Genomic DNA, 22,620 nt, shown 5'->3' with positions numbered 1-22,620 from the left:
ATTGATTTGGGAGTTTCCCAGCAACCTCTTACAAAGTGATTTGGACCCCCCACATCCTCTTTTTAAAAAGTAAGTAAATTCCTTCCATGGTTAATAGGCAGCAGTACTTTAACACCGTGAATTTCAGCTTTCCTAGCGGTGGGCACAGTTTGGTTCCCATGTGAGCTGAGATGACTTTCCCACTGTGTTTTGTTTTGCTGTACTTAGTTTCACATTTAATGCTGTTGCAAGTTTTCTCCATTTTCTGTGCCCTAAGATACCAATATACCAACTGCTTCTCAATGACCATGTTTTCATGTGGATCTGCACACTGAAACCAGCTGTGATCGAATCTCCCCAGTTTCTTCATTAGGTCCATCTTTTCACTTTCGATTTCAATAAGCCAGTTCATCAATTTTAGACCCCTGTCTGAAAATTCACCTGCCTCCATTTTATCTATGGCAAAGTGTTACGGGCTGAGGGCCAACAGAGGAGTAAGAGCCCTGCCAGCTGTCAGGGAAAGTTGCCAAGCCTTTATCCTGTAATCAGAGCTGCACAAGACCTTTATCTTCTAATCATACCTGTGCAGTTGAGGAATAAATCTATCTGGTTTAGTCATATATTTTGCCTGGGCTCTGGCAAGGGAGGAGAGCATGTACGCAGGCTACCTGTTGAGAGAGCAGCATGCTATGAAACAAAAGATTATTTGCCCACCAAGAGACAAGGGGATTCCCATGGGGTCCGCTCAGCAGTGTGTCTGACAATACCTGTATTTATCTGGCATCCACCTGCGTTTGTCATATTTAAGGACATTTGGTTTTTAGCCACTTCCTAGATGTATTCTCAGTGATGTTAGGGGAACGTGTTTCCAGTCCCTACCCGCTGTTTCAGTGCCTCATATATGGGCACAACAATAAAATACACAGCAAGAAGCTTCCAGTTAAAAACTGGAAGCTCTGTGACTGGGTGCCGCAGCTTGAGTACTGTGTTCAGCTTTGGGCCCCTCACTACCAGAAGGACATCGAGGCCCTGGAACATGTCCAGAGAAGGGTTACGAAGCTGGTGAAGGACCTGGAGCACAAGTCCTGTGAGGAGTGGCTGAGGGAGCTGGGGTTGTTTAGTCTGGAGAAGAGGGAGACCTTTTTGCACTCTACAGCTGCCTGAAAGGAAATTGTGGGGAGCTGGGAGTCGGCCTCTTCTCACTGGTAACTAGTGATAGATAGGACTAGAGGGAATGGCCTCAAGTTGTGCCAGGGGAGGTGCAGGTTGGAAACTAGGAGACATTTCTTCTCAGAAAGAGCAGTCAGGCACTGGGACGGGTTGCCCAGGGAGGTGGTGGAGTCACCGTCCCTGGGGGTGTTCATGGAAAGGTTGGACGTGGTGCTTAGGGACATGGTTTAGTGGGTGACATTGGTGGTAGGGTGATGGTTCGACCAGATGATCCTGGAGGTCTTTTCCAACCCTAATGGTTTTGTGAATCTATGGGTGTCAGCTTGCGTGTGTGGGTCAGGAGGAAGAGAGGCCGCTGCTGCCTAGCATGGGGTTAGCAGTCTGTCCGAGGCAGAGTTACGGAAGCAGGGATTTTACTTCACAGGAGGAGGAAAACCAGCGATACCCCATCCCCATTACAAGCTCGGCCACCGAGCGGCGGCGGTTCTGGGCTCCCCGCACCCCTCCGTGCGGCGAGGAGCGGCCGGGAGCCGCCCTTCTCCTCAGCGCCGGCTCGTCCCGTCCCCTCGCCGGTGGCGGGGCGGGGCCGGGCCCGGCGGCTTTTCCTCGCCAGAGAAATGAAACCGAAAGCGGCGGGGCCCAGGGAAGCGACGGCGGGGCCGAGGGACGGGACGGGCCATGTCGGGGCCGCGGGCAGCCGCCGCCTTCCCGCTGCTGGTGCGCGGCGACTGGGGCGCGGGCGAGCCGTCGGCCGCCCTGCGCAAGAAGCTGCTCCTCTACTTCCAGAGCCACAAGCGCTCGGGCGGCGGCGAGTGCGAGCTGCAGGGGGGGCCCGGGCACCTCCTCGTCTGCTTCGCCAACCCCGAAGGTGAGGAGGGGCTCTGAGGGGGTGGTGGGGACGCGCTGGCGGCCGCCTCTTCCCCCCCTCACACTCACCATCTCCTGTCGCGTTGGCAGTGAGGCAGCGGGTCCTCGACCGGCAGGGACATGAGCTCGACCTCGGGTCCCGGGGGAGGCTGTCGCTGCTCGTCACCGAGCCCCCGGCGGACAGCGACCTGCTGCAGGTGAGGTGGGACCGAGGGGAGGGGGTTGGGGGGACACGCGGGGGGCTGCAGCCGCTGCTTCTCCCCCCCCTAACCTCTCGTTCCGCCTGCAGGAGCCGGGCCCGGCCGAGGAGCCTGGGAGGAGGGCCGCGGGACGCCGCGGGGGTAAGCGCCCACCGTGCTTTGTGCCCCCCCCCGGTTCGTGTTTGGAAGGGAGCTGCGGACACAAAGCGCTGCCCCGAGCCGCTGACTCCTCGCCAGGCGTAGCTGGAGGGGACTGGCGCTCCCCGCGTGCTTGGTTGCGGTTCTGGCCGAGAGCAGCTCCTCCAGGCTGGAGTTTACTCGGCAGCACGGCCATCTCCGCAGGGGAAGTGCTCCTTTGTGGAGTGATGCGCAGGGCAGGGGTGAGGGTCTGATGTCTGTTGCCATTCATATCTTCGTGCTTGGCTGCATCCCTTGCCGTTTTAAAGCAAATAGCAGGTAGAGATCTCACCGGGAGTCAGAAAACTTTTCAAGGCGCTTCCCTCCAGAGGAGGGTCGTCTTGCAGGTCCCGTGTTCAGCGGCACCGTAGCTGTGGCTGCGTGCACAGAAGCTGAGGGTGTTGTCATTTCTCTGCAGGTAATGAGCCCTGCGCGTCTCTTCCCACCTGCAAGAACGAGGATGCTTCTGTGCGCTTTCAGCAGGAGAAAACAGGTAAGGATGCCACTTATCAAAAGACCAGTGTGTTCTTGCCTCAAGAGTTTTCATTGACCTTTATGCTGCAGCAGTGCCCTGGTCACCTGGATGGCTTCTGGTGTTTATCTAAGCTAGTGTAGAAATCATTGTCTTAGGCTAAAAGATAAAGATACGTAGATCTTCTTCTCCCAGGATGATGACTTCCTAAAGGGACTCACACAAAGGAAAAAAAATATATATGAGTCTCTTTAAGAAACTCTCCTACTTCACTGTCTATCAGAAAGTTCAGCTCCTCAGGAAGCACGCAGTGGATGCTGACCCTTTCAGGGTAAGGATGTCGCCGCCCAGACCTTCCCAGCCACCACCAGCCCCAGCTGTGAGGCAGCGTAAGGCCTCCCATCCCACCTAGCCGACCGGTGGCAGAACGTCATCGGCTGTGTACCCTGTGGCAGCCTGCAGGTACAGAGCCAAGGTGACCCACAGCCATGGTGGGAACTGCTGATGGGGAAAGAGCGTGGGCAGAAGAGTGATGGTTCTCCTCACCGTGGATTTTGAAGAAGCTTTCATAGCCATTATTTTGCTGTCCCTACCAGGGACAAATGGAAGCCTTTTCTCCTCATATGTTGGTAGGAAAACTCACAATCGTGACACGCTGGGTTTGTTTGGGCTTTAAAAACTGAATTACTAGTAATTTGTTCTCTTAATTTTTGCCTAAGGCATCAGGGTGTGATCTTTCATTTTAGAAACATGTGCGAATCTGGAAGCAGAAACAGACTCTAGGAGTTCTGTCATAGCAGTAACCACTGCCGCTGGGGAAGAAATAGAAGATGAAGTTGTGGAAATGTACTTTGAAAATAAAAAGAAGTCTGGTGGGGGGCCCATCAAGTCCTGGGTCAGAAAGGATCAGCTAATGATCATCACCTTTCACAACAAGGAAGGTATGATTGTATCTTATGGCTGTTACATTAATAATGCTCCCTTTTAAAAACAAACCTTTGCTGGTGGTGGATTTCTTTGTGGGCATTGCTATGATAGAAATGTCGTATTCTGGAGAGTGACAGGATGTAAAAGCAGTAGGTGTACCCATTTGTCCGATTTAGATGTGGGTTTCTGACAGTGTTTATTATAACCCACAAGGAAAGAAGTGGTTCTCTAGACCTGTCCCAAATGCTTGATCAGGGCTTACAGAGAATAATACAGGAAAGCTCATGTCAGGGGCACTGCAGAACAAGTCAGCTTTAGATCTTGCTCAGGAGACAGGATAAAGCATAGTGCATAAGTTAACTGCAGATCATATGAAAGAAAAGAAAAAGTATTTACTTATTAATTTCAGTTGCTGGAGTTTGGGAGATTGGAAAGAAAAGAGGCAGTAAATTCCAGGTATTTGTAAGTCAGAGGTGAATGCTCACCTCTGTTTAAAAAAGAAAAAAAAAAAAAGGTTTAAAGTAGCCTCAATTTATCTGTAGTTTTCCTATGCTTTGCTCCAGGCTAAAGTAGTGTTGACTACTTGTTAGCAAGTGAAGGACATGTACAAAAAGACGAAACTGTTTCTGCAGAAGAAATAGTCATATCTGTTAAATGCACAGATAAGCAGGATGAAAACCCCTTTCTTTATTTGCTATTATATCTAAAACAGATACCTTGAAAACAGTGCACTTGAGGACAGTAGTAGAAAGGAGGTAGCGCTAAAAAATAACTTCCCCCCCCCCGGCCCCCTTTTTTTTTTGGCCTTATTTCTGTTTCTTCTTTTCTTCATATGAGGGAAAAATGGCTGGCCAGACTTGAGTATAGCTTTGCAATATTGATCTGCTCTTGGGAGAAGGGAGGAAGATGAAAATCACATCTTTCTTGTTTGTTTCCACATGGAACTAGATGCCCAAGAAGTCTTGCAGAGGGAACATCACTCAGTGAAGAAGATCAATCTGTTTGTGAAGCCTTGGCAAGTGGAGACTACCCAGGAGCCATTCCAAGTGGAAAACTCTGAAGCATCCCTGTGTTCCCCCTTAGTTGTGCTTGAAAATGTGCAGGAGACAGTAAAAAGTTGCATGTTAATTATGCTGGTAGAGAACATCAGTGGCTTGTCAGAGGAAGATGGAGACTTCAGTGTGGAAATGATACCTGAAATACAGGCTGCTGTAGTTGCTTTTACTGAAAGTACAGGTAAGGAGAAGTCTGGGTTGCAGATTTCTCTCACGAGCTACTTTTTTGTTTGTGGGGGGGAGGCTAAGTGAAAAATGGAGAATATTTTGTCATAGGCTTAGGGAAAAATCTGATCCTGCGTCATTTTAAATGAGTAATGGCTCTAGGAATGTCAATGATACCTTTTATCTGTAAGGTATAAAGGCCAGTGTAAATGAGAAGAGTGAACAGAATGGGTAGGACTAAAAATAAACTATATGAAAGCAACAAAAGTATATGGTGGGTGTTAAAACAGATCAATGGTAAAGGTTCTGGATTTCACATGCGCTTGAGTTTGGTTGAGGAGGGGGGACAGGAAAGAAGAGAGAACTGTTTCTTCTGTGGAGGAAAGGCTAGAAGTCTCTTTAGAAGGTAGAATGTGATGAAAACAAGTTACATGCCAGTTTAAATCAACCTTGTGGGAACGGTTGTAGTACTGGTAATATATAAGAATCAAGTTGCTCAGAAATCTTTTAAGTTGTGAAGGGATTAGGCAGTGGTATAACTAAAACAAATAAGCTTTTAAGCTTTGACAAGGTATGGAGCTTTCTACTGTAGAAGCTGGATAGAATTTGCCTCTCATTGTGGTCTGGTCCCAGATTTTTGGTGTAGCCTGGAGGAAATAAGTAGATCCTTAAAAAACAGGTCTGTCAGGCAAACGCGCACCTCAGAGTGACTTGTCTGTCTCTTACCATTGTGATAGCAGGTTGGGGAAGGGCCAAAATAATAGGATGTATTTATCGTAAGAGTTTAAATTCGGATTCTTTCAGTTTTGACTTCTGTCTGATTGTGTATAAATTAACCTGATCTTATTTTCTTTTGGGGTTAAAGACACCAAGTGCTACTCACTAGGGAAACTAGTAATGAATTCTGTCTGCAGTCACTGTACCTCAGTAATTGTGATCAACCTTCCGGTGAGGAATAGGTGACAGAAGCTGAATGTGTGGAAAGAAGTTATTTTTGTGGGCGCCACCATTTTGGCAGATGTTTCATAATTCAGTGCTGTGGTCAGTGCACACAGTGATAGTCTACTCACATCAGAGCAGAGAATGAGCTACTGGTTTGATCTTGTTTCTTTCCTCCCTTCTCTTTCTAGACACAGAGGAAATTGTTAAGAAGCTAAACCAAAGCCAAAGAGTAAAGAAACAAAATATTACTGCGCGCTGCCTTGAGTTAACAAAAAGTGTTAGGGCTGAAAATATACCACCTAACACACCCAGTGACTACATAACTATCTACTTTGAAAGCAAAAAGAATGGAGGTGCACAAGTCATGGATGTTCAGCAACTGCACGACGAAGGAGCAGCTATCATTACGTTCAGTGATCATAAAGGTAATGCAGAAATGCAAAAAACTTATTTCTTGCAGCACTTAGCAATGCAGATTTTCTGAAGAAATAGCGACTTCACCCTCATAAAACGGCAGGTCTGCTGCTTTGTAAGCAGATCTCTGCCAACCAGAAGTGCAAACTAAAGTTTTGGACCAGCTGGGCATGATGTATAGAACTCTTCTTATGCAGTTTGTTTTTCACCCAGGTCTCTCCCCTTGCAGGTCTCTCCCCTTACAGTTTAAATTCATTTGAGGAAAACACAGCCCACACAGTGCAGAGCCTTCATCACCAGTTGCCCAGTGTGTGCTGTCTGCCTCATATGAGGACAATTTATTGGACTTTTTTTTGGCTAGACAACAAGTTATGTGGCTTGTCCAGCCAGTGCCAGAAACATGAGCTTCTGTGGAAGGTGGAGGAGAAGGGGGAGGGTGGAGGAACTGCAGATGAGAGGAGAGCTAAGGGAAGTGGAAGAAGATAGCTCCTCCATTTCCCCCCCAAAAAAAAAGTATCTGTGATTTGATACTACTGAGTAATAGCCCAGACAACTACTGAGTTGGCCACCTTGAGTAGAGCATAACAGAGATGGGGACAAAAACAGTCCTGTGCTATACTTACTTCCTCCTGGAGGTGGACAGGGCTCTCTTCACTGGCTCTCCCTAGTTTAGTTTTTGGCATTTAAAACTAATAACTCGTCAATAATTTGGAATTATTTTTATCTGGGAAGGTAGGAAAACTTGTGTAAGACTCTTCTTATGCATAAACATTAATACATAGTGAACTTTTTTTTTAACTGTTGCTGTATTATTTTTCAAAGATCCTTGGTTTTAGGTGCTCACGTTAATTTTTTTGTCTGTTTTGTTTGTTTTAGATGTAAACAATGTCTTGGCAAAGCAGCATTTACTCAACAAAACACCAATCCCTGTCTATCCTTACTATGTGTCACTGGGAACAGCTCTATATGGAAAGGAAGGGCCACCAATAAAGATGCCAGATCCAGTTACAGTGCCACTGGATCCCTATATCTGTCAGTTCTTATGGAGAAAAAATGGCCTAACTGAGGCGATAAGTTCTGAACTGGCAAGTTATAACTGTGAGATAACATGGCCTAAACCCAGTTGTGCAGAACCAGAAGTTATCTTGAAGTTATCTTCAGCTACTTTGTCCGAGTCAAAGAGATCAGTGGCTCGATTGATCAGGACATGGAATGAAACGGTTTCCGCGGCATTTTCACATAGCATATCAAAGTATGTAGCAATTAAATATCAAGTAAGTGCAGAGGTGTGGGAAGCCATTAAAAACAGCTTTGTCCACGATGAACTTGTGTTAATCCCAGGTGTTTCCAAAGATCTGCTTGTCCTAGTAGGTGACAAAGATGTTCTAAAGGATGTTGAACAGGAACTGAAGCTGCTCATAGAAAAAGCCACCAGAGAAATTGAAAGACAAAAGCAAAGAACTGAAGAAATACTGTTAATACATCCAGGGGATTTTGCAATTTTACAGAGTACTGGTCTTGAAGAAAAAATTCACATGGAATTCCCAGCTCTGCAGATAACTTATGATAGTATGCAGAAGCTAATTAACCTGTGTGGAGTGCCTGAGGATGTTTATAAAGTCAAAGGGGAAATACTTGTTAACATGAACAAAATGGCAAGGAAAACCATTAGTATCCATCCTTACATTTTCCAGTTTTTACAAAGTGTTGATAATGAAACCCTGTCACAGAGCCTGTTTATGTCAAAACAAATTAGTGCCTTTTATGAGCTTGACAGAGATGCTGTCATCTTGAAAGCGAATGGTGCTGAAACTCTCCTAAAAGCAGAGGAAGAAATAAAGAAGGAACTGGACTATAAAAGCATTGCTTTGGAGGATGAGTCAGTCATTGAGAAGAAGGAATGGAAAATGCTCACCCAGCAGAACTGCTCCAATGAAGCTGTAGTGGTCACTCAGAGAGGGAGTGAGATCGTTGTTGCTGGTTGTTCTCAAGCAGTAGCAAAAGCCTTTGAGGAACTCTTTGGCTTCATAGATGAAAACACACAAGTAGTAAAGGTCATCAGAGGAAAGCCCACCGTAGTTATAATTTACTTTGAGAAAGAGAAGACCTCTGTTTGGGATGACTTAAAGAAGAAAGGTGTGAAAGTTGACTTTGGCGTGCAGGAGAAACGTAGATTTATATCCTTGAGCGGGCCAAGAAGAGAAGTGCTGAAGGGAGCCACCCTAGTTGAGCAAATTCTGTCCAGCCTGCATTACAAGCGTGTGGTAATTAATGAGCCAGGAGCAAAGTCGTATTTCAAAGAAAGAGAACACTTTTTTGTTGCCTGTTTGAAGCAAGAATTTAACTGTCTAATCAAGGTGGAAGAAGAGCCAGAAGAACATCTGGAAGAACAACAAGAACACAATAATGTAGGCAAGCCCCATATGCAGGTGACCATGGGTGGAGTTTCAATAGCAGTTTATCAAGCTAACTTGTGCACTCATCATGTTGATGTTGTGGTGAACGCATCAAACGAAGACCTGAAACACATCGGTGGCCTTGCTGAGGCGCTGCTACAAGCAGCTGGTCCAGAGCTGCAAACGAGGTGTGATGAGCTGGTGAGGAACTATGGCCGATTGCAGCCTGGGTGTGCGGTTATCACAGGTGCTGGGAAACTCCCCTGCAAAAACATCATTCATGCTGTTGGGCCCAGGTGGAGTAGCGATGAAGCAGGAAAGTGCGTGTATTTATTGAAAGAGGCAGTTAAAAAGAGCCTACGACTAGCTGAAACATATAATCATCATTCTATAGCTTTCCCTACTGTAAGTGGAGGGATCTTTGGCTTCCCGCTGCAGAAATGTGCAGATTCAATTGTGTTGTCCATCAAGGAAACCTTGGAAGAATCCAGGGGGGAAAGCAGCTTGAAGGAGATTCATCTTGTGGATATCACAGCAGATAAGGTTCAGGCTTTCACCGAGGCACTGAAAAAAGTGTTTTCGGATTATGAACCTTCTTCCAGATCAGTGCGTCAGACCAAGACAGTTCGTCAGCCTACCAAAAGGAAAACTCAGGCCAGCATGAGCTTCACATCAGTAGCAACTAAGGAAGGTCTTAACATCATGCTGAAAAAAGGAAGCATTGAAGATGCTACAGTAAGTATTTTGAATGATAGGCTGTTTGTCCAGTTTGAAGTAAAGCACATTTTAAAATATGGGAGGGAGGGGAGAACAAAACAAAACAAAAAAACCTTAGTCCATCATCTGTAATTAGCAACATAACGTGCTTGATGTGTTATTGGAATCATCTATCACTGCAGATATTAATTGTTGTTAAGTTGACTGTCATTTACGATAGGTAGAGATGGCTGTGTAGCGCTGTGTTCCCTCATCTGCTAACAGAGGCACAGGGGATCCTGGGGTGTGGAGCATTATAGTTCTGTAAAAACAACTGGGGTCAGCAGAAATTATTCTGGGCTACTCCTGACCCTACCTTGCTGTGCAGGAGCCACCTGCATGCAGCATTGACCTTCCCGGAAGTCCTGATTGCAGGAATGCAGTAAAGAGATGGTGCTTGCACAGAAACAAAACGGGGCGCTCAGCGCTGGTTAACGTGAATACCCTGCCAAGTGGCTTGGCTGCTCTCGGATCCATCAGCCAGGCTTGCCCTGTGTCTGTAGGATATTGATCCGGGGAACTGCTGCCCACTATGTCACTGGTGAAGGCTGGTATGCTGTGTACGGCTGCTATTGCTTTCCCCGTGGAGAACTAACTTTTCATTCAGTTACTTCCAGCATTGAAGCGATGTTAAGTGGCCTGGTAGCTACTCTACTGGCATCACCCATGCTGGAAGCAGCTTCTTGCAGAATCCTCTCTGCAGCGGCCAGCTGATCCTTTCAGGAGCGAATGCATCCCACAACTTGTGCATACAGCTCCTCCAGTTGTCCAGAGCACAGTAATTTTAAAATGCGTACAGAGGTCTTTCCTGAAGAGCCGAATACAGTGCTTGACACGATGCCTTTTCTATTTCTCTCCCTTCTAAATGAGTGCTTTTCTCACTTCTCTTTTTCCCTACATTTCCTCCAGTCTTGTTCTTTCTCAGCTTCTCCTTCTTTGCGCTGACCAGTCATGTCAGCTGTGCTCCAGGCTCAGCAGACACAGGGGTTGAGCTGGAGCTTTGTCCTGCATTACCTCTGCGATGCTGGGACGAGGGCAACTTGAATGTAGACTTCTGGTCTGAGTCTCTTAGAGACTAAACTTGCATGAATGTCTTTCAAACGGAGGTAGAGTTCCGCATTCCTGGTCTACTGATTCTAATCTTTTCTTGTCAGGTTGAAACAAATTTCACTGTTAACTCATCTGTTATACTGCCTCAGGCACGCTCATGGTATTAGAACTGAGCACAACTTTTCTGCTTTATTCCAAAGCTTTGTTCATTCCAATTGCTGCCCCGAAACATTTCTTTGTAAATCAATGGACAGGCTGTGTTTAATTAATCAATATAAAACTTTTTAACTTGATACTTAAGAGCTGGAGTTTTTGCTTGTGTGTCTTTCAGACAGACGCTGTTGTCGTCAGTGTTGCCAGAGATCTACAGCTTAACAACGGGCCACTTGGCAAAGCTTTGCTAAGCAAGGCAGGGCCAATGCTTCAGGAGCACTTACGTGGAGAGGGGCTACAAAAAACAGCTGATGAAGGATCTGTGTTCACAACAAAGGGTTACAATCTAGAGTGCAAATTCGTATTTCATGCTGTCGCACCTGGATGGTCACAAAGAACTGCATCTCCAAAGACGGTATAAGAGTTTTTATTTGCCTAAACTCTTAATTTGACTGGGCTTTGTAGTGGATTTAATGCAACCTCTCCTTTGAAATGAGGGAAATGAGTGAGTTTGGGTTATTCTTTTTTCCAGCTGTGTGGCTCGTCCCTTGTCTAATACATTCCTTTTGATGTATGTAATCGCTGTAGTTTAATACCAAGAGATAGCAAAAAGGGAAAGTGCTAAATTGCATATTCTGGAAAAAATGTCTTTCAGTAACTGAAAAAACTAATTGTGCTTTGCAGGTCTTGGGCAACATCATCACAGAATGCCTGCAGATTGCTGAGGAACAGTCTTTAAAGTCAATTACTTTCCCAGCAATTGGTACAGGAAACTTGGGATTCCCAAGGTCTGTTGTTGCTAAATTGCTGTTTGACAAAGTGGTTGAATTCAGTAGTAAAAATAAAGTAAATTCTCTTAAGGAGGTTCACTTTCTGTTGCATCCAAAAGACAAAGAAAATATTCAGGTGAGTTACCATGTTTTTCTCTCTCTATTACATGCTGTTTTATTTGGGTCTATCTCACGACACTTGGCTATCTGATGTTCTCCAAAGAATCTCCAGGCTGCTTGTTCTCATACTCAAAGAATAAAGAAGAGCACAGTTTGCTGACGGTCTCTCTACCCCATAGTGAACGTTCTCTTCATGGTGTTTCTCCTCATAGTCACCTGCTTGTCCTGAACAACCCTGCTTGCTTGCTGTTCTTTTCTATTCCTTGGCAGTAATGCAGATGAAAGCGTAATTACTCTTTACCTTGTGAACTCAATTAGGGCTCACCTACTTTTTTGCTGCAGCTTCTGCATAGATGTCTTCACTCTGCAGGGGATAAAGGACTGATTTCCATGGGTTTAGCTGATGTCTTCCTGGAAGAATAATTATGCTAGGACTGTGTGCAGGTATACTGCTCCAGTAGAAAACATACCAGTGTTCTGCATCCCTCTTTCTTCAGTATCACATTAGTATAGATTTTCTGTGTCTGTGCTCAAGTTCCTCATTTAACACATCAGTCTTTCAAAAGAGAGCAGTCGCATTGTGAAGTAATGTCCAACTAAATGTTCTGGTATCTGATGAGTTCTGCCACTTCGTGCAGTATCTAACGCTTTTTCAAAGGCTGAACTTGAAGGCTACCGTGCCAAAGCCTGAGCTATTGTGCATGGAGAAGAATGGAATTAGCTGCAAGACTTGAGTTAGAGTGTAAATTAGTCCCTCGATGTAAGGATGCCATTTGTTGATATATTGCTCTGGAATGGTAACTAGGGCTTTGACTTAGTTGTTTATCAATTCTGTCTGTTGCCCGCGAAAAATAACCTTGCTCCCTGAGAGCAACAGTGCGTCAGGACTTGCTGTCAGCATTGTGGCAGATGATATGAAGTAATTTGCATTGAGCTCTTTCTAAATGTCTCTCTAACTTTACTTTTCAAGCCCTTGTTTCTACTGTGTAACTTAAACTTCTACAGCAGTTGACTGTAATTTCCTTCTCTAGGAATTTTCGGATGAATTTGAGAACCGGTGTGGGAATAACGTAGACAAGACTGCTCCAGAAGAGACTAGTCAAGGCACAGGTAATGTTTTTTTTTTTCAAGAAGTTGTTTCCATGGTGGCTTGTTTTATTTATTTATTTTGCTCATAAATATTCCAGAGAATGTATTCATTATAGGTATTTAGATACTGTGAGCATGTCATTCCCAAAAGCCAAGCAGCAGTCCAGGTGGCTGCAGTAAAAGCTGCATATGGTGTTTTCAGGATGAGTGTCTGTAATAGCTGAAACAGTGTCAGAGATAGTAAGGAAAAACAAACTTGGGACTCGTTATCTGGATAAAGTGCCCCTACAATAAGGATAGCAGAAGGCACAAGAGAGGCTTCTTCCTTTTACTGCTGCAGTCTCCTCTTATGTCCTGGGAAGGCTGGTGAGTTCCTGTTGTCTTATAGGGGCCTCTTTGGAAACTCGCAAATCTTTTACATTCAGATCAATAGCAAAACCAACCTGAAACTTCTTTGGTGCTATCCAGTCTAGTCAGACTGCAGAGCATAGTAAAGGAGCATACGTTGGAAACTCAGTCAAGTTTTTACATATAATGCATAGGTTAAAAGTTCCTGTCATATAGTAGAGAACTTGCCTGAACACTCTGTGTGACAGAAGCAAAGGAGTGAGACTTGAGAAGTTTGTTGCTGTTACTTCCATATTTTGCAAAGGCTCATATACTAAGATGCTGCAAAGAAGAGTCTCAGGTGTGCAATGAAATAAGTTTTTTCCACTATCTCAGCATAGATAGCAATGATGGGGGTAGGTGAAGGCTGATCTGAGACTCCCATGAGAAGGAATGATTTTCTGTTAACAATGCAGGCAGTTGTCTTCACGGGCAGAGTCTGGAGCCGAATTATGGTCTGTAGGGATTGTACCCATGAACAAGTCCCCTGTCTTTTACCTCATTGCTCCCTTCTGCTTAGTGTCTGTATCTTTTTCCTGCAGCTTTCTTTGGTCCCATTTCAACCCCAGCACAGGATGTGTATGAAATGACAATTGGCTCCATCGTGTTCCAGGTGGCTGCTGGTGATATTACCAAGGAAAAGGGCGACGTCATTGTAAATGTAACAAACCAAAGTTTCAGCCTCAAAGCAGGTACTTTTGTTGGTATTACACATGAAAACAGTACTTGTGGTTGGAAGGGCTGAATAAGGAGAGCAGGGAGCATGGTTTCTTTTTATTTATTTATTTTGTCAGTGTTTCAGAACTGTTTGTTTCACAGTGTGGTTTCAGTTTTGCTTCTTAGGGTACAAAAGTCCTATTAGGAAGTGTCTGAAACTTTGTTGTTCTATGCTACAGGATAACATGCTAAAGACTTGCAGGAAATTGAAACTAATAATGTTAGTATTTCAATAGAATCTTTTTACAGAACATCTCTTGAACTAAAGGATAAGACTAACCTCACTGAGGTTTTGATCACAGTGAAGCTCTGTGGCACTGTAGACATTTTGAATTGAGAAGAGTAAGCCTAACTTTTAGACAACAATGCTTCTCAATTATAACCTGTACTGTTCTCAGAAATGAGAGAGTAAGTGGTAGGTATCTAGTTCTGCCTTAGATAGGGCTTTAACAGGAGTAACACTAGAATCATATGCCTCTTCTCATTTAAGGTGTTTCTAAAGCCATTCTGGAAGGTGCTGGGAAAGCAGTTGAAGATGAATGTGCTCAGCTAGGTATGGTGCAATGTTTCTGACCTTTCTGAAGGGGCTCAAACGTGGCAGGAAAGCATATGTAAAGAGCTAGATCTGTTATCACATCCTCTTATTCCTGTAAAGCTTTGAGTGACAGAGAAATCAAGTCTACAGAGAGCAGAGCCATGAGCAGGGGCTGATGCTGGCAGAATTGCTAATAGAGGAAGTCGTACCTCATTGGGAACAACTATCTACCTGCAGCTTCTTTCCTCTTCCCCGAGTGATAAAATATATGTTTACTGTTGTCTTCACTAGCAACCCACTACCATATCCTCTGCGTGTCCAAGAGGGAAAAACAGTGAATTTGGGTTCTTGCCTCAGAAGAGGCATTTATTCGTAGACCGAATTCAGCTAGTGAACAGCAAACCCAGTGAATGGGGAGTAAGGATGAAAAAGTATGTGGTTTGAAAGCCTGCAAAATAAGGGAAGTAGGAAAGAGTCTGGTGTGGAGGTCCACTCAGAAGACCAACCAAAGCAAAAATTACATGGAGAAGGGAGTTAAACACCTGTTGTGCAGACCAAGAGGAGAATTCAGGCTAGGCAGCCTGAGGGTAGGTGGCATGCTTCTTTGTGTAAAGACTGAGTGTAGTACCTAGTCTATGTGAAGTTCTTCACATCTGCAGAGCACGTTTGACAAATAAAGGCACACAAAACTTACTTGCCTAACAAGGCAAGTATTTCTTAACTATAAAGTGAATCCTAGTAAGTGAAAATAAAAAGAGGGGGCTTGATCACGTGTGGAAGGAGACTTGAAGCTTATCCTGGGGCTTTGTCATAGTTTATTTTCTTATCCTTTGTCATCATTTATTTTCTCCTAATGAGGATTGGTACCCATCTACATTGTAGATAATTGTTGATTGTTTACTTTCTCCTACTTGTTTCAGCCTTGCAACCTAACAATGGTTATATAACCACCCAAGCAGGAAGCCTGCCATGCAAAAAAATAATTCATGTTGTTGGCCAAGAAAATATCAAGGTGCTGGTCTCCAAAGTGCTGCGGGAGTGTGAACTCCAGAAGTATGCCTCTGTCTCCTTCCCAGCGATTGGAACAGGTTTGTGTCTCCCTTTTTGAACAGGTTCAGTGTGTCTGATTCTGTTGATCTCATGACTCAAGCGATGAGTTTGATTTGTCTGGAAGGGTTGTTTGTTTTTAAAAACAAACAATCAAAAAGGAAAAAAAATCCAAGAACAAGAACATTCAGACATTAAAACTGTCACTGGAATCTTACAAAGTCTTAAAGCCTCGCTCTGCAGCCTGCTCATACATGAAAAGTGTGAGTGCTGATCTAGAGCTGATGCTTCCTTAGCTGATTCCTTGCTAAGAGAGGTTCAAAGGTATGTCCATACTTTTATGGAGAACCATAAATATTTGTCACAGCAGCCTGATATGTGTGGGCAGCTCATCAGAGAACGTCCAGGGAACTAATTCTCCTTTGGTGAAACCCATAGACGATAGAATTCCTTCTAGCCGATGCACAAGTGGGGCTGAAACAGATGGAATGTGAACCTATCAAAAATGGTAGACTACCCTTTTTTGTTTCATGTTGTTTTCAGTTAGTTCAGTAAAAACCCCAGTTCTGCATTCTTTTACTGTAAGGCCTCATGCACGAATGGACCTCTTGCATGAATAAAAATAGACCTGTTCTTGGAGCAAAGAGTTGCCTACTGGCCTATTGAGTGTCAGCCTTCTGGCCTTTCAGGTAGCCAAGCCACAACATCTGCATCATAACCTTAGCAGTTGCCATGTCAATAATAGTAAAATTCCACTTTTTCCCTTGCTGGAAAGATGGCCTTGAACTTCCTCTTCCTGGTAGATTGAAACCTTTTTTAAATTGCCAGCCCAAAGTTATTTGTGAGTCATTTGTAATATACTTGATTGTGGGTATGATCATAACTGTTCTTTTAAAGATCTTTTAATCTGCTGTAAGTTATTAATCGTTTTTAAAGGCAAAATATTTATAACTTGTTCCAGGTCAGGCAGGCTGTCTTCCAGATGTATCAGCTGATGAGATGATGAATGCAGTAATTGACTTTGCAAAGAAGAACACCGCTCCATCCGTGAAAACTGTTAAAGTTGTCATCTTTCAGCCACATATGCTGAGTGTGTTCCATACAAGCATGAAGAAAAGAGAAAGTCCTAGTAAAACTAAATCCAAGTCATTTTTTTCCAAGTTAGCATGTAAGTAGATGTCACTCTTAAATAGAGGTTATAGATCAATCTTTAATGGCAACCATTCTCAGCTGGTACTAATTACAGTATTTGTATATTTCAATGTAGCACTCCTGAGCTCTGAGAAACAGTCCCCAAAGGGAAAACACAAATTAGTTTTGGAAAAGAAAATTGATCAGGCTGTTGTTCAGATTTGTGGTGAAGACAAAAAAAAAGTGGAAGAAACAGAAGCCTGGTTGAAAAGTGCAATTTTAAAGGAACAGTTTCGCACAGAAATCGTAAGTGACTCTATCTTGGATTTTGGTGAAGCAGAGCATGAGGAACTGTGTGACCTACAGAAAAGACGAAATATTGCTCTTCACTTGACAAGCAACATTATTCAAATTTCAGGAGTTAGTAAAGACGTCTGGTTTGCTTATTCAAGTATTCAAGACATGATCCACAGGGTAAAAGCTGCTAAACAGGAAGAGATCAAAGCACAACTTTTAAAAAACTTAATTGAGTGGAAATATTTAGAAAACGATTGCTATGTGCCATTTGACAAGCTGACAAATATGCACTTGGAAAATGCTTTTGAAGAAAAGAAGAAAGAGATTTCAGTCACGATTCAAAAGAAAAAATACACAGTGAACATAGCTGGTAAATATGCTATAGATGACCAAGGACAACATATATCCATTATACGTATTAATAAATCTGAAGGTAAGTAAAAGCATGTTGACAGGTTGATACTCAAACATGAAACCAGGATGTGTCTAGCCTAGTAAGAGTAAGAAATAAGAATATGTAAAATACTGCTAGGAGCTTTGCGCGGGTCAGTTTCTGGAGAATGTAGATAGGAATTAGTGGGAAACAAAAATAAAAGAACCATGCAGTTATTTAAAACTGTTAGAAATATAGATAATGCCTTCAGAGGATCTTAACAAGCTGACTAACAATAATTAGGTATGTTTGTAGCAGTTTTCATTCCAGATCGGAGCTAGTTCGTTTCTGTTCTTAAGATCTATCCCCTCTATTTACTTTCAAACATTTACATTACATGGAGCTCTCTCGTGCACTCTCTGTCTCATCCATACAGGACTTTTCCCAGTGGGTTACTTTTCCTCATCCTGCTGTCACTCAGTTTTCCAGGGACACATTTTTAATCTTAACAGGAACAATTTATTTTCCATTCAACACCTGAAAATGAAAGTTGACAGGTTTAAGTAGCCATCCAATTCCCAGTGCCTTAATAATTCAGCCTGCATGTTCTTTCAAATACCTATTTTTGTTTTATTACCAAAAAATGTCACTCTTGAAAGGATGAAGCCCTCTTCATTTGATGGAACCTAATGTGCTGGATGTTCTTAGTGTATGCATCAACGTTAGTGTTTGACAGCAGAGCTCAGTACTATGCCTCTCATGAAATGAGAGAGGGGAAGAATTCTGCCTCACAGACAGTATATTCTTGGAGTTTTTAACTTAAAATACCCCTTCTTCAGATGTTTTGCTCCTAGTTGACAATTAACAGTACCTGTTTCCTTCCTAATGTGGGCAGAAAGCAATTAAAGAATGGATTGATTGATGTGTTGTGCCCATTCCCAAACCCTTTAAGTACTCAGTATTTTTGACTTTGACCCATGTCCTTGAAAACTTGTTTTGCATGGAAGGCTACTGGGAAAAGATGCTGTAAATGGTTCCTCTTCAGTTGTGAAGGAGAACAGGTTCGTCTAGGAGCTACCCATTCAGGCACATCAACTGCCAATGCAGTGACAACCTGGGAACTGAAACGCCCTACTCCTTTGGTTGATTGGTTTTAAAAGAAATACTGTTGGGTGACAAAAGCCAACAGGCACTAGTGATAAGCTAGGTGTACAAGGTTTCAGAGGGGGTTGTAGCAGAGCATATTTCTCGTTAAGTAGGGGATTTGGGTAATCGATTGTGTTTCTCCTGCAGATCAAGAAACCACAGTGCTCCCTGAAACGTGGGATGATATGCAAAACCAGCAATTAAAGGTAGTGGAACTAAAACCAGAAACAAAGGAATACAAAGAGGTGGCAGAAAGGTTTCTGAAGACCACTCAGCTTCTAAAAATTGAAAAGGTAAAAGCATGTCATCGTTTCTAAGCATATATACTTTAATAACAACTCATAAATAGCACCTAGTAAACAGTAGATAAATAAATTCTGTTAGGACTTGTGGGACAAGACTCTTTGGGAAAAGAAACAGACAAAATTGTCTGCTTTCCTAATTGACTTATAATATGTTTTTAATTAATTGTCTGAAGAGGATGCACAAAACTTTAAGTACTTGCACAGGTATTTAATGTGATGTTTATGACCTTCAAACCTGTTGCAAAATACCTCCACTCTCAAGAAGAAGCTGCATCTGCAACCAAGACTTACGATGCTTGAAAACCTGTCAAGTAGGGTGATTTTAATGGAAATGCCTGTATGGTCTCTGTTCATGTAAATACTACGCATTTTTCTCTTCTGCTGTGTCAAAACTCAGCAAGCAGAGGGGATTCCGTATCCAGAAACAAGTGAAAAGTGATTTGCTAATGAAAGCTGTTAGTGCTTAGGTCTACACAAATACTCTTCCTAAAAAACTTCCTGTTTCAGCACTACTGACTGCTCGCTTCTGGTAGCATAGGAGCATGTGCCAGACTGCTTGCCAGTGTGTTAATCCTCAAGAAGGTAACCCTGATTTGAGCTGGCTTGATTATATGAAGCCAGTTTTGACGTAATGTTGGCATCCAGTAAATTTTTTTGCAGTCAAGCTATTAGCTTCAGGCATTAGCTACTCCTGAAGCAGCAAGGCTACGTACCTCTGCATGTAAGTGTCACTTACGTAGGCATCAACTACTCAGCACTCAAGTTGCACAAGAGGTTATTCAGGACATTTCCCCAAAGAATAAGAGATTAGTGGCAGTAATACCATCTGCTTTACCAATTTTAATCAGCGTCAATTTGATGTTGCATCAAGTTAAGGTATTTGGAGCAAGTCTTGAGCAGTTGCTTCTAAAGTTTCATGATGTCACTTCTGCTATAGTAGAGCAGAGCATTTTCTGCCTTAACCCATATGTGCTTGGCAGGTAGGTATTTTGCAGGTTTCTGGGTCATACACAAAACTATCCCATATTATTTCCCTGTTGCATTTTGGGTTGGGTTCTGCTGTCTGTAGTGCTGAAATCTGGAGTGATGTGCCTAGCTTATTTTATAATGTAGCCTACATGTGTTGTAGCTAGGAGTAGAATCTTGGAACACTGAATCGTTGATACACCGATGCTTTTTATGACAACAAGATTAAAAAAAAAAGTCTTATTTTCAAACTTTGCAGATTGAAAGGATACAGAACCCATTTTTGTGGAAGACCTACCAAATAAAAAAGCGTCAAATGGCTGAGAAAAATGTCAATGGAGAAAATGAGAAGCTTTTGTTTCATGGGACTAGTAAGGAGTCAGTAACCTTAATTAACAACACTGGATTTAATCGGAGCTATGCTGGAATGCACGGTAATGTGAATTTCAAAACTGCTCATTTGCCTGAAAAGGGCTAGGAATAGCTCATGTCCTCTGTGTAGTACTGCTTTGTATGTAGTGTTTTGTTTTGTTAAATCTCCGTATTGCCATTATTAGAACCTGTGAATTTCTTGGCAGATAAGTGATTGTTATTAATGAAATACTTTTTTTTTTTTCTGACTATAGCTGCAAACTTTGGAAATGGAACTTACTTTGCTGTTAATGCCTGCTATTCTGCCCACGACACCTATTCTAAACCAGATGTGGATGGAAAGAAGTACATGTACATGGCTCGAGTACTTGTTGGAGAATATTCTCAAGGGAAAAGAGGATCAATTATTCCAGCACCAAAAAGTGCTAGCAACTCCACGGATCTGTTTGATAGTTCAACTGATAACGTAAACAATCCATCCATGTTTATCATATTTAATGACATTCAGGCTTACCCAGAATACCTTATCACTTTCACTAGATGAGCAGTTTGATTGCAGCAAAGTTTGTATGTCTCTTCATTTTATAAATCTGTCCTGCACATTAAATACATATATATAGTTCAGTGAAAACAGTTTTATCAAATTAATTTCTAAAAGCTTCTTTATATTTAAGCAACCTTTGGCAATTTTTGATAGCACTGCCATAGGCTACTTTTTTTTTTCCACTTGGAGCAGTTGAACGTCTCTAACGGGAGTTCAATTTGACATGTAACCTAACAGTAGTTTTCAGTAGAAATCCTACACCTGTCCACCCCCTTTATGCTCTCTTGGCCTTTCCATGCAGCATTCTGGCCATCCTAGTTGCAAGAAAGAGGGGGTAGTGCTGTTGGGGGGATTAAAGAGACATTCTGGCTGAAATCTCCCTGAAAGAGACACCACTTGACTGCATGGTGTTGCATTTCTGATAGAGTATGAGAAGATATCCCAAATTATAATGCTGTCATTTACTGTGGATTTCAATAAAGGAACTAATTGTAGTTAATGGCTTGTGTTTGTCTAAAACAATCTGTTGAGATATTTAGCATTGGTTTTCAAAAGTTCACTTACAGGCAACTACTTGGGGATTGAGTTCTCTAATATGGTGTTGCTTGATTTTAATAGGATAGCCCTCCCGGGCACATCGGTAAGAGGTTCTGTAAACCTCACCCAACCCCTTCTGCAATTAGTTAATACTCAAATTAATTAGGCATAGCCTAAGAAAGCCATGAAAATAAGCGTCAGGAAGGTGTTCCTGCTCTTGTACAATACCTATAGTGCCCTTCTTGTGATCTTAAGGAGAAAAGAACAGGGCAAAGAAAGGCAAGGGGTGCGTGTGTTGGAAGAGGGGAAGTTTTTTTGTGTGTTTGGTTGGTTTAAGGCATTTTTGATAAGGCTTGAGGAAATAGGTTATTTCAAAGAGGTAATCATTAACCAAGCCAAAGTTCAGAGTTTCATTGGGGGCAGGGGGCAATCAACAATATAATCTCTGTAGCATATTGATAGAAAGAAAAAGAAAATACTTAAAACAGCATCAGGTGGCATGAGGTCTACTGAGAAAGTGGAGTGCTGCAGCACCTCCAACTTTTTAGCAGTTCTTGGCTCTGCTGACTTTATCAGGTAACCTGTACTGTTCTCAGAAATGAGAGATTAAGTGGTTCTGCCTTAGGGCTTTAACAGGAGTAACACTAGAATCATATGCCTCTTCTCATTTAAGGTGTTTCTAAAGCAATTCTGGAAGGTGCTGGGAAAGCAGTTGAAGATGAATGTGCTCAGTTAGGTATGCTGCAATGTTTCTGACCTTTCTGAAGGGGTTCAAGCATGGCAGGGCAGTTGTTTTAATGTTTTCTCAGTGCCGTCTCAGACATCCGTCTTACATGTTGTGTCACATCAGCTAGTATTTAATCAGCTAATGTGTTATTTGTGAAATATATAATGTGTGAAGGAAAAGACATCTCTCAAGAAGAGAGAGCATCTAAGCATATGTAAAGAATTAGATCTAGTATCACATCCTCTTACTCCAGTAAAGCTTTGAGTGACATAGACAAGTCTACAGACAGCAGAGCCACGAGCAGGGGATGATGCTGGCAGAATTGCTAATAGAGGAAATCTTTTAGAACTCCCAAAAAGGGGGACCCCCAGGACACCCCTGCCAGGCACAACACACGCCTGGGCTCCCCCAGTGCGGCCCCAGTCACCATCCCTGTCTTGCCCCAGCTACATGCCCTGGAACTACCCTGAGCTGCTGCCAGGGGTGTAGGAATTCACTGGGGACGGGGATGTGGAAGCCTTCCTGGCCCTGACAGTGGAGCTGGGGCTCCTGGCAATCCTGTGGCCGGGGCCCTACATCTGTGCTGAGTGGGAGATGGTGACCCCAGCCCCACAGCCCCCTTTCCCTTTCTGTGCTGCCCTGCAGGCCCGTGGCTTTGTGCTGCACCACGATGTCCTAGCTCCAGCCCCACTGAGTGCTCCTCCCCACAGGAGGACCGGGGACGCTGGTGCGGTACGGGCAGACCACGCTGCGTGTGACCGGCAGGGCAGGGGCTGGAGGTGCTCCTGGAGAACATGGGCAGGCACAGCCCAGAGGCCAGTGTCTGCACTAGGG

General features: G+C 43.4%; 1 protein-coding gene across 2 annotated transcripts; it reads left to right on the top strand.

Annotated features, from left to right (window-relative positions):
* Positions 1–1,827: 1,827 nt before the first annotated feature.
* Positions 1,828–20,819, top strand: LOC118170306 (protein mono-ADP-ribosyltransferase PARP14-like). 2 transcript variants are annotated; one of them, XM_035332415.1, is made up of 19 exons: positions 1,828–2,017; positions 2,107–2,213; positions 2,306–2,347; positions 2,808–2,886; positions 3,612–3,806; positions 4,741–5,028; positions 6,143–6,379; positions 7,245–9,499; positions 10,902–11,138; positions 11,408–11,629; positions 12,645–12,723; positions 13,632–13,781; positions 14,297–14,359; positions 15,262–15,429; positions 16,350–16,556; positions 16,656–17,249; positions 18,483–18,628; positions 19,866–20,040; positions 20,233–20,819. In XM_035332415.1, exons 1-19 carry the CDS (start codon positions 1,828–1,830, stop codon positions 20,520–20,522), a joined length of 5,724 nt encoding a protein of 1,907 aa, XP_035188306.1. In that variant the 3' UTR covers positions 20,523–20,819. The 2 variants fall into 2 exon arrangements, with proteins under 2 accessions (XP_035188306.1, XP_035188307.1); XM_035332416.1 differs by lacking the exon at positions 3,612–3,806.
* The last annotated feature ends 1,801 nt before the right edge of the window (positions 20,820–22,620 follow it).

The sequence above is a fragment of the Oxyura jamaicensis genome, chromosome 7 (genome assembly GCF_011077185.1).
Source record: "Oxyura jamaicensis isolate SHBP4307 breed ruddy duck chromosome 7, BPBGC_Ojam_1.0, whole genome shotgun sequence".
Classification (NCBI taxonomy): Eukaryota; Metazoa; Chordata; class Aves; order Anseriformes; family Anatidae; genus Oxyura; species Oxyura jamaicensis.
The sequence above is the reverse complement of the archived record's forward strand: the minus strand, read 5'-3'. Positions and strand labels throughout refer to the sequence as shown.